The following is an 11,284-nucleotide window of genomic DNA, read 5'->3' on the forward strand; positions in this document are numbered from 1 at the left end:
GCCTTCACCTGAGGTGGCCTTTTCCTCCTGCCTCCTCTTCTTGCCTGGAGGACCTCCTCATCATCAAGGCAGAGAGGACATGCCCAGTCGACAGACTTGTTTGTTAGCTCTTTCCTGGCTTCTCTCTCCCCCCCTGCCTCCCAGGAGGCAGTGCCTTGTCGGCTCCCAAGTACCTGGAGCGCACCTGGCTGGTAACAGCGGGTAGACTGCTGTCGTTCTTTTACCTGCCTGCCTTGGCCAGGCTTTTCTAGGGCAGGCTGTCTGATTCGTCTCTGCATTTTCTGCTCCTGGCCTAGAGAAGTTCAGTAAATAGGTTGAAATGATTGGATGAACATTTTAAAGTTGAAGGTTGTTTTGTACTGAGCATGATGGCAAGTTTTGTATTTTGGTGATTCTTGAAGTTTTGTTTCTTTATCTTTTCTTAGTCGCTACTACTTTCCCCCATGTGTCCTATTTTCGTGCATTTTCTGCCCTTTTTTTGGCTTTGCTACCTTTGTTATATTTACTTCTGTGTTTGATGCTTTTAATAGAGCATCTTCCTCTTATAACAGTTGTTTGATTAGAGTTCTTTTGTTGAGGATTCCTGCTTTTCTTTCCTATGACGAATTAAAGGTTTGAGGAAGAAACGGCTGGCTAGTGTTTTCAGCAAATTTGATGCGGAGACCCCAGCACAGAAGAGAGCTTTATTTGCTAGCTTTCTGGGACCCAGTAACAATTTATTGAGTACCAGGCACTTGGCTAAAAAATTTTATGCATCATCTCAATTTCCTAAGTTCACATAGTTAGAACATGCTAGAGCCAGAATTCAAATGCAAGCACTTTTCAGAGCTTATACTCTTTTTTCCAACTGAAATATAATACACATCAAAGTGCATATGTGTGTGTGTGTGTGTGTGTGTGTGTGTAGATTTTCGCAAACTGACCACACCTCTGTAACCGCCACCCAGATTGGATAAAGCACCTAGAAGTACCAGCTGTGCTCCTTTCTGGTCACTGTACACCTTCCCCCAGCCCAGTGTCTTCTGACAGCGTAGATGAATCTTACCTGTTCGTGTCTCTTATGTAAAAGGTATCACAGAGTACATATTCTTCTGTGTCTGGCTTTTCCCTCTCAGCATTGTGTTTAGGAGATTCACTCATCTTATTAGTGCATTTGTGAACCATTCATTTCCATTGCTATGTAGTATTCTGTTATATGAATATTCCAAAAGTTTTTTTAAATTCTAGTTTTGGTGGACATTTGGGTAATTTGTAGTCTGGAACTATGACAGGTAGTGTTAGTGTGACTGTTCTGGCACATTTCTTTTGGTGAGAACTGAACACAGGTACTCATTTCTGTCCAGTGTATCTGAGGAGTAGAGTTTCTGAGTCTCAGGCTTCGGGTATATTGAGCTTTGGTAGAGACACTGGCAAACAGTTTTCCAAAGTGTGAACTCCCGCAGGCCCAGTATACAAGTTGTAAATGCCGTTGGCTTTGCCAACACCTGGGATTGTCTTTTTTTATGGTAGTTCTTCTAATTAATTGCATGTGTCATGGCATCGTGGTTCGTTTTGATTTTCTTTTCCCCGGTGACTAATAACATTGAGCACCTTTTCATATATGTATTAGCCATTTAGGTATCTCTTGTGAAGTTTCTGTAAGTCTTTCACTTATTTTTCTGTTGGATTATCTGTCATTTTCTGATTCATTTGTTGGAATTCTTTACATATTCTGCATGTGAGTCATTGGTCACGTGTTCTGTATGTATATGCGTATCTGTGTATCTCAAATATGTGCACACTGGCTCCTTTCACTCCCTTGATAGTGTCTGATGAAAAGGACTGTGGCTTTTAAAGTTCAGTTCTATCAGTTACAGATGGGCATGTTTATTGCGGACTTTGTGACTTTAACTCGCCCTCTGGGCCTGTGCCTTCTACTCCTTTAGTCTCTCACTGTAGGCAACGACTTTTAACTCTTTTACCTGATCTGTTTACAGATCTTGCTGTGCACTCTTGACACTGTTGTGACTATGGAAGCACTATTCATATCTGATCCATGCAGTAAACTAAAATTAATTTCCTTTCCTGCCCAACTTCTTGTATTTTTTGGAGTTAATAGTTTTTAATATTCCTTATTTATTTTTGTTTGCTTAGTTTTTCATGTACTTAACATTAATTGAATCTCAAACTTGCCACGAGTTATCTCAATAAATCTTTTCTCAAAATAGAAGCATCAAATATTCTGTTAATTAATTCTTTACCTAGCCTCTGTTTTTTAAAAATAGTTTTTCATTTTATTTTGTTTAGTCTCATGTTAGAGGCCTTCCTCAGGTGTCTGGTAATCTTTGAATTTCAGCTCATGTTTGAATTAGAAACTAAAAAGCTAATCTGAGTCTCTGAGCCCGGGTGGAGCTTGCTGGCTGTGACACACAATATAGGGCCCGGCCGGGCTGTTCTCTGGGGCTTTAGAGTCCCCATATCCAGGTCATTCCTCTGGGGCTGCAGGCTCCCCAGAAAGGACTCTTTCGATCTTTTTCTCTGGCAGAAAAGGCCTGGCTACTGGCATGCTGAAACTTTGGCATTTATTATGCCATTTATTGCATTTAGAACAGTTTTCCCACCGTCAGCTGTGTCTTGCATCTCCCAGTCTAGAGGTTCTTTCTTCTGCTGTCTCCAGGGTAAATGCGACATTTTCCGTCAGGAAGAGACCTGGGGTCGGGGGAGGGTCTCAGTGCTTCTGTCACCGTCAGGCATCCAGGCTGGACCTGGCGCTTCAGCTCCCGAGCCATTGGGAGCTCTGCCTGGACATCTGGTTTCCTCTTGGCTTTCTTTACTGCTGGTTTAGGACCCGGCGTTTTCCCATTGCCTGAGTCATTGCTGCTTGTGCATCTGTTCTTCATCTTAAAAAGTTTGGTTGCTCTTGGCTCTTCTTTTCTCCACCTTTAAGATTTTATGTCATTTTACTGTCATTTCAGTGGTGCTTTGGGAGGGGGTAAAGGTAGATGCCCGAGTTTATTTTGCCATGTTCACCCCAGAGGGGCTGAGTGTCACTGGAGCACGCGGCGTGATGGGGGGGGCGTAGAAGGACTTGGCCTTGTCTGTAGATTAGCACGGGTGATTAACAGTGAGTCTGTGTTACAGATGCACATGTGTGAGGAACAGCATCTAAGTGTGAATTATTCTGGAGTCGAGTGAGCTACGAGGTATTAGAGCTGCTTTCAAAGGGGGGTTATACCCATGACACTCAGAGTCTTCACAGAGTTAGATCCAGGTACTTGAGAGGCGATCCCTTGGATGTGCATTTTCAAAAATCACTGGCTGGTGGACTAGAAGGAAGCAAAACGGCAACTGCCCGAGTGTGTTTACCCCCGCCCCACCCCCAGATATTAAAGAGTTAGCCTCACAAGTGAGTGGGGCGGAGTCCCCTGCCACCTGCTGGCGTCTCTCAGTTACTGCTGACCCATGGCATACCGTAAGGCTTGGCGCCGTTAGTAGTTACAATAGAAGCGAAATGTAGTTAGTTATCTAATTGTAGCTATTCACGTTTAATTCCAGTAAACTCTTCTTATAAGAGTAGGACGTTCTAAAGGATTTGTTACCAAAGAAAAATTAATCAGCTTTCATATAAACTTGATGCCTGTTGTTATGTCCCTTATTTAGATGCCTGTCCACTTCAGGTTGTTTGTTAGAAATGCATGTGGCCGGTGCAGTGTTGAATTTGGCTCTTTCGAACAGAAAGATGAACCTAAATAATTATATAACCCCATAGATACGATTATCCCTACTGCAGCCCCTAGTAATCTATCAATGTATACCAACTCTTGCCAGTTGTGATCTCTCTGGCAGACTGTGAGTTATGGTAGTTCAATATTAGTTCCCTGAAAAGTGTGGGTACGTTTATCAATCTGGATATGTCTGTGAGAATGTTATTCAGTGAATTTCGTTTGTCATATGTATCATGTTGAAAAACAGTAATTGCTGTACCAATCATTGAAAATCTGAAGATTTCCGAAGGAAGCAAGAAAATCAAATTTAGTAAATACATAAACCTAATTGTTTTCATGTAGTTTTGAAGCTCACTTAAGGGGAAGGACTCTATTCTGAGTTAATTAAGGTGCTTGCGTGGCTATTTTGTCCACAGCTGAGAAAGTTCGTATTTAGTTAAGAATTTTTGCCAGTGTTTCATACAGTACATTTAAGAAGAAAGTCATTGCCGCGGGAATTAACGAAGAGTAATAGGGTATCTTAGGTCTGAGTAGGTTGAGCATCGTTTCTCTGTGGCAGCGCTGTCCAGTGGAACTTTCTGTGGTCATGTTGTACATCAGGGCAGCCACTTGTTATCTGTGGCTATCAGGCACTTGAAATATGGTCAGTGTGACTGAGGAACTGAATTTTTAATTTTAATGGCCGCATGTGTCTAGTGGCTGTTATATTGGACTGGGTAGCTGTTGTTTGGGTGATAGTTTAATAGCAGAAAAACGGGGGAGAGAAAAAAGGGGAAGACTTTAACAGCTGAGTTGTTTCTTAGGTTTGAATGCCTTGGGGATTTTGAAAAAACAAAAATGGCCCTATCTTAAATCAGAGGATAATTTTTGTCCTTTAAGTTTTACTACTTTGTTAAAAACTCTTTTAGTGAAGACCAGCAGTCATAGACACAGTCTGTTTTTCATCACTGTACATTCCTAGAAATACTTTAATGTGGATCTCATTTTTCTATTAGAATTATATTTCTGGGGGAAAAAAAGGACATAGCAGCTAAAAGAGCATCAATATATGTGACTGGCCTGTGTCACAAGAAATATAAACTGTTGATAATTTGAAATAATAAAACATATGCCCAGGTCCCATAAAAAGTAGATGTAAGTGGAACTGTATATAAGTTCTTCATTTGTATAGTAGAGTACGTAAAATTTGCTACTAAAATTAATAGCAATTAATTTTAGAATCTAGAATTAATGGTAGAATCTGGAATGCTTTTTGACAACTTAAGTCAGTAACTCAGGTCTTAACCAAAAAATAACCAAAATCATAAAAAAGGGGAGACAGAAGTTGGAAGGAATCTTGTTTATCTCTTTCTAAATTTCTTTCTGGCTGTTACAGATGAGCACTCAGAGTCAGATATCAGCGATCATTCAGATTCTTGGTTGTGTGCCCGCTGTACGCTGGACTCTTTTGTTGTGGACTGGATGGGAGCGGGGAGGGAAGGTCATCACTGCCTTGATTGGACAGTGGCCTCTGTAGCCCCAGACTGGGGTAAGGGAGCAGACAGCATGCACGCAGTCATAGCGCAGTCGGGCAAGTGCCAATGGAGCACGGAACAGAAAGGCTGGAGCGCCAGCTTGGAGTTAGGGAAGGCGAAAGCCGTTTTTAGGTGGCCACTCATTAGACTTTTCAGAATGGGAGTTTGCCTGCATGTTATACAGTGGAAGGTAGGTTAAAATGGTTGCAGGATTTCATGGTAGCTGTATATTTATTGATAACTAGGGAAATGATTACCTCTGAAGATGTATATACTGTTAGGAAAGGTGAATGTTTAAGTCCACTGTGCTGTTAAATGTGTGGTACTGAATCACAGTCACTCTAGAGGCCTGCATCTTAGAAATTACTGGAAGGTTTTCAAAATTCTTAGAACATTCAATTTGTATGTATCGTGGATGAATTGTTGAAAGTAAACGCACAAAAGGGTGATAAGAATGAAAATGGAAATTAAATATTATTGATCAAAGATAGTGCCAGGATTTAAGTTGGTGAAAGATGGGAACTGTCTACATTTTCAGCTAGAAAACTGATGACCTCAAAAGATAGATTAGGAATCATCGAGTGTCGATAGACAATTCTAGTTTGCTAAAGTACATGTGAAGTTAATTTTACCGAAGTAAAATTGCTCTCACATCTTTTTTAATCGAGTTTTAATCCTACTAACCGTCTATACTATATATAAAAAACACTGACTAATAGTAGGGCACATTTATCTGTAACTTTGATTTATGTGATTATAGATTTCTGAAATAGGGAATATCTTTGAAATAGAATGTTAAATATTTTTCATTTCTGTTTATTTAAGATGCAGAAGATAAGTGTATAATAGAAGGCCACAACTGTACATTTGTTCGCGACTTCAATAGAATTAAACCTTCAGGAAACGCAGAAACACTAGGTAGGTGTTTTCTTGTTCTTTGTTCCTTTTGGACTGAAACAGACTTCTTTATTATTTTCCTTGTTTTATTTTCTTACAGAATTACTACTGAAAGAATTTTTTGAATATTTTGGAAATTTCGCGTTCAATAAAAATTCCATTAATATTCGACAGGTAAATACTGTTTCAATGTTTGGTTATTAGGTACATGGTCTTCTACTGCACTAATATTTAACGAGTTTAGTTTTCAAAGCACTGTAACAAATGTCACTGCATGTCACCTCTATGGTGATAGACAGTAATGAGAAAGCTGGTGCCCTAGTGGAGCTACATGACTTGGCTAAGATCAGTCATCTAGTGTCTGGAGGAGCAAAGGCCAGCTCTTTTCAACTTCTGCCTTTGTCACTTGGCCAAGTAACTTTGTGTCACTTACTGCTAATACTGTGCCCTTCAAAATGTGGAATATATTCTGAAAGTTTTTTAGAAAGCATGATTTTATATATAGTTCTCTTTCAACTGGATTTGGGTTTCTATGAAAGAAACAGAATACCTAGTCCCAAAGATAGATGTGAGTGATTCCCTCAATTTGAACCCTTAGGGTTTAAATTACTTAGGCAAGTGAATTATGATTTGGGTTCATCTGAGTAGCTGGAATGACAGACATTTTCCCTAAAGAGAATCTATCAGAGTAAACCCTGAGCAAAACTTGTTTGCAAGTGGGAAATACTTGAGATGGCGCTCCGGGTCTATTCTGCTCAGCATGTGGGTATCTGGTTACAGCCCTTAGAAGACTTGCTTCATAAAACACATACTCAGATATTCTGTCTTTGTTTCTTCAACTCTCCTTTCTTCATTCTTCCCTAACCCTTATCCTGCTCATGGAGATCTTGTTTTTAACAAATAAAAAAGAAAGAAAGTGTGGGGTTGGGAGAGGGTAGAGGCACAGCGCTCTGGACTGCAGTCTAGAAGGAAAAGGGCACGGAGCATAGGGAGTTCTTCACCCTTTCTGCACCCTTACCCCTTAAGGTTCGGGGATGATGGTCAGGCAGGACCCTGCTGGGCAGCGGCTTGAGAGGAGTTAGGGAATTAACGGGCTGCTCGCGTTGGAGACCTGACTGCTGGTTTTGCAGTGTCTGAGTCGTATATGTGGTGTCATTTGCAAGAGGAAAAGATTATATAGGCTAGTGGATCACTGATGTTTGTGTGACTCGAGCTCTAGCTTTTCTTTTTATTTCTGTGTCTTACCTGGCAGAGCCTTATTTAAGTTGGATCTTTAGGAATGTAGATGGGAAACGTCTAGTGTTTTTAAATGAATAATCCTTTGTTCCTTCTCTTCCTTTCTCATTTCATACTTGTGCAGCATTAATTACTATATTTAATTTAAGGCTTCTGATTTTGTGTGCTTCTATTCCCACTGTAATAAGCATGTTTTTAGCAAGTTTCAAACATAACTGTATCTTGTTTTCTGCCATTTTTCTTTTTCATATTTTTTTTCTTTCCCAGCCCTATTATGTTATTTTAAAAATACTTTTATTGGTTGACTCAGCCCGGATACCTCTCATCAGAGCAGTGACATCATCATCCATAGCTCATAAACCTAATTTATTTTTCTCTAAAGAATATTCATAAAACTACAGTGGAAAAAATCAGTCAGAAGTACACACACACATATACACTAACTCATAACATGCATATATACCCGCTCCCCTTGGGGAAGAAACTCTTTACTCTGTAAAGTTAATGCTGGTATTTTATGCATTTTTGACGTTTTATTAAACCAAACAGTTTTTATATCTGAGCCCTTCATATATTTATACATCTTTTTCTTCCTTGTAATTATCTGTAGGGAAGGGAACAAAACAAACCTGAATCTTCTCCACTGCACATTCAGAATCCTTTTGAAACTTCTCTCAACATTAGCAAAAATGTAAGTCAAAGTCAGCTGCAAAAATTTGTAGATCTGGCCAGAGAAAGTGCCTGGATTTTACATCAGGAAGATAAAGATCGCCTTTCGCCATCAAATAATCGGCCCTGGGGGCTGGCAGCCCTGCTGCTACCTTCTGTAGCAAATAGTATGTCTCTTGCCAAGAAGAAGAAGAAGCCTGCAAGTGAAAGAATTAAGAACTTGTTGGAATCCATAAAAAGTAGCAGTACAGAAAATTCCACAGCCACCAATGGGTAAAGAGCAGTTAGTACTCAGGCATGATGGCTGCTCCTTCGCTTTCAGAACTGGTTTTATCCTGTAAGATAATCACTGGACTGCCTGGAAGAATGGTGTGAAATTCTGGCAGATCACACTTTCATCTGACGTCTCTGTTTTCATGATCCTCTCATCGGGCCCCTTAGGCTGGTCTGACGTTCCGCGGTGTTTTCAGTCTGAAAGCCAGTGGCACTGTATTAAAAGGCCAGCCATGGGAACAGGTGGAAGAAGATTGGAGTACACTTCCGTTAACATATACGAAGCGAGTGGAGAAGATCAGTTTAGTAATCAGACCGCTGTTGAAATCTGCATCAGCCTCTGGGTGGGAATCATTTAGAAGGACTTCTAGGTGTGTACGTTCACAGGCAGTGAATACAATGGAGCTGCAGGACTCGACAGTACGCTTTATTTTTGTAGTCTTCAGAGTACTCGTATTCACATATAAATAAAAGCAGATGGGTACTGATTTCCAAAAATGTTCATGTTTTTAAAACAGATGAATGCAGACACTTCAGTTACTGCATTCTAGGTATTCTAAGCCAGATATATGAAAATACTAGTACACGATTTAAAAATAGGACGTAGTTAATTTCTCTGTTTTCAACAATAAAATCCTTTTTCTACTAGTATGTGGTATGGCCAGTATTCCTTCACTTCTCTTTTAAGAATTCCTTTCTCCCTGTGGGGAATAGGTATGTGTTGAAATACTATTTCCATTACATTCCCTGTAGAGTAGCTTTCAGTTTATGTAGCAAATACAGAGCTGGAAAATACACACTCGAGCCAGCTGACTTCACGGTGAATTACTCAGCCGCTTTGGGCCCCAGTTTTCTCTTCTGTTAAATGGGGATGATAATAGTGCCTCCTTCACCAGATGGCTGTGAAGGTTAGGCGAGGCCCATAGGAAAGTGCAAGGTCATGGGCCTGGCACTTAGCGCATGTTTGTAATGTTTGTGGTATATAATTATTATTCTTGCTACTCAGAATACAGATGTAGCATTTGTACTGGTGTTCAAAATAGTTTCCCATCTAAATTTTAGGTCAGAAACGATAATGAGCTCTGCTTGGGGCATTATGGGAAACTCATTAATAGAATTGTCACGAAGCAAGTAAGTTCTGTGCCCATGTGCCGTGCTATTTGATTTCACATCTGAAACCAACAAACAGGCATCAGTGTTCTTCTGTACAGGCGGTGTCCTTAAATTAAAAGCCGTTTTTCATTTGTTTTTTAATTAGGTTAATTCTGTTGGGCCGGAAATCTGTATTGAGAGTTAAAAAGAGGTTTAAAAAGCATAAATATTTAAGAGTTTCTAAATGAAATGATTTTTTTTTTCTGTTCACAGATATTTGATTAGACATTTTCATTTTGTGGTTGGTGTTAAGTCTAAAATGGTCATTTAAGCACATAAAGTATGTATATGCGTTAGCACTTCTTTTCTTTTTTGTAATTTATAGAATAACTTTGACACTCTAGGTCTGTTTTACTTTTCAGGATGAGGTTTAATTATAGGATGTTTTAATCTACACTGATCTTTTTTTAATTTTTTTAATTTATTTTTGGCTGTGTTTGGTCTTCATTGCTGCGCATGGGCTTTCTCTAGTTGCGGCGAGTGGGGGCTACTCTTCGTTGCGGTGTGCAGGCTTCTCATTGCGGTGGCTTCTCTTGTTGCGGAGCACAGGCTCTAGGGCGCAGGCTCAGTAGTTGAAGCGCACGGGCTTAGTTGCTCCGCGGCGTGTGGGATCTTCCCGAACCAGGGATTGAACCTGTGTCACCTGCATTGGCAGGTGAATTCTTAACCACTGTGCCACCAGGGAAGTCCCTACACTAATCTTTTAACATGAAGTTTTCATTCCAGTAAACTGCATATGACTACAAACAAATGTATTATGTTTTCTCATAAGTTCATTGTATCACTTACCAAATTTTTAAAAGATAGTTTTTATTACATCTTAGGGGATAATCAGCAGGTATTTGTCATTGCCGTTTCTTAGTTAAAACTAACTGCAGCAATAAAGGTAAGGAAAATTTTTCAGGGTTTTTCTTTTCTAGCTATTATGAGGCTTTCATCCACTAACTCTCATGAACAATAAGTTTTATTCTCTGTGGGAAAGTAACTTTGATGTGAGCCTACCTGAATCAGATTGATTTCATTATACATCATTCCTGATTTTATAGCCCACTAGGCTAATTCGTGGAGTTATTATCCGTTTTTAGGAAATCAGAGAATTGTCCAGACATTCTAGGAAAACAACGTATAATCTGTCTCATTCACAAACCTTCAGTCATCATAGAGAAGAAGAGAGGATAAAAACAGTTGCAGTTGGACTTTCTTCCTGCGATCATTCACTACTTTAGCTCTTTGTTTTGCTCTAGGGTGAGACCAGAATTAGACTGTTTCAAGTCACTTCATGTTCCTAGAAATCACTTGGCCTTAGACATACAGCTCTATTCAATTCATTACAGCCTGCTGCTGCCACAGTAGGCAAACGCCACATTTACATGTATAATTTAAACCTGCACAGAGAACATCTGCAGCAAAACCAGCAGAAGGAGCCACCAAGCAGTGGCAGCACGTCCGGGTAGCAGCTCTCTCGTCCACTCTCCAGAGTTTGGTATTCAGTTGGTGAGTAGCTGTCCTAGTGTCTCGGTTCAGCCCCTTCAGGAGCCGTTGTGGGAGGGGAACATTCAAAACGCTGTAGCAAGGAAGAAACTTTCTACCGGAGATAGAAGAGGCCGATGCTCATCAAATAGAATAGGGCAGGCCTTGAAGGAACTGTAATCCCCGTAGACCAAAGGAAGGGGCCATAGGGATTATCATTCTGGGAGCAGAAGGCAGTGTAAATGGGAGTCAGGAAGACGAAGCGCGTTTGGAGTGCGGGCCGCCTGACCGGCTGGGGGGGGGGGGTTTTGCTGTGATACTCAGAGAGTCGAGGTTGAGCGAGATGGTGAAGGACAGCGAGTTAAGGAG

At 40.4% G+C, this 11,284-nt stretch overlaps 1 protein-coding gene across 4 annotated transcripts in view; it reads left to right on the forward strand.

Moving 5' to 3' along the window:
• Positions 1–11,284, forward strand: part of MTPAP (mitochondrial poly(A) polymerase) — a 58,269-nt gene that overhangs the window by 19,469 nt on the left and 27,516 nt on the right. Inside the window, exons 7-10 of one of the 4 annotated variants that reach the window (XM_089906330.1) lie at positions 6,044–6,136; positions 6,216–6,289; positions 7,962–8,042; positions 10,839–10,939. In XM_089906330.1, the coding sequence (XP_089762456.1) occupies positions 6,044–6,136; positions 6,216–6,289; positions 7,962–8,042; positions 10,839–10,939 (349 nt within the window). Of the gene's footprint in view, positions 1–6,043; positions 6,137–6,215; positions 6,290–7,961; positions 8,945–10,838; positions 10,940–11,284 lie in introns of those variants that run through there. The other 3 variants (XR_016391838.1, XM_022580670.3, XM_089906331.1) reach the window with 3 other exon arrangements.

This window comes from Delphinapterus leucas, chromosome 2 (assembly GCF_059928025.1).
Source record: "Delphinapterus leucas isolate spDelLeu-1000000601 "Yukka" chromosome 2, BTC_Dleu_Yukka2, whole genome shotgun sequence".
Lineage (NCBI taxonomy): Eukaryota > Metazoa > Chordata > Mammalia > Artiodactyla > Monodontidae > Delphinapterus > Delphinapterus leucas.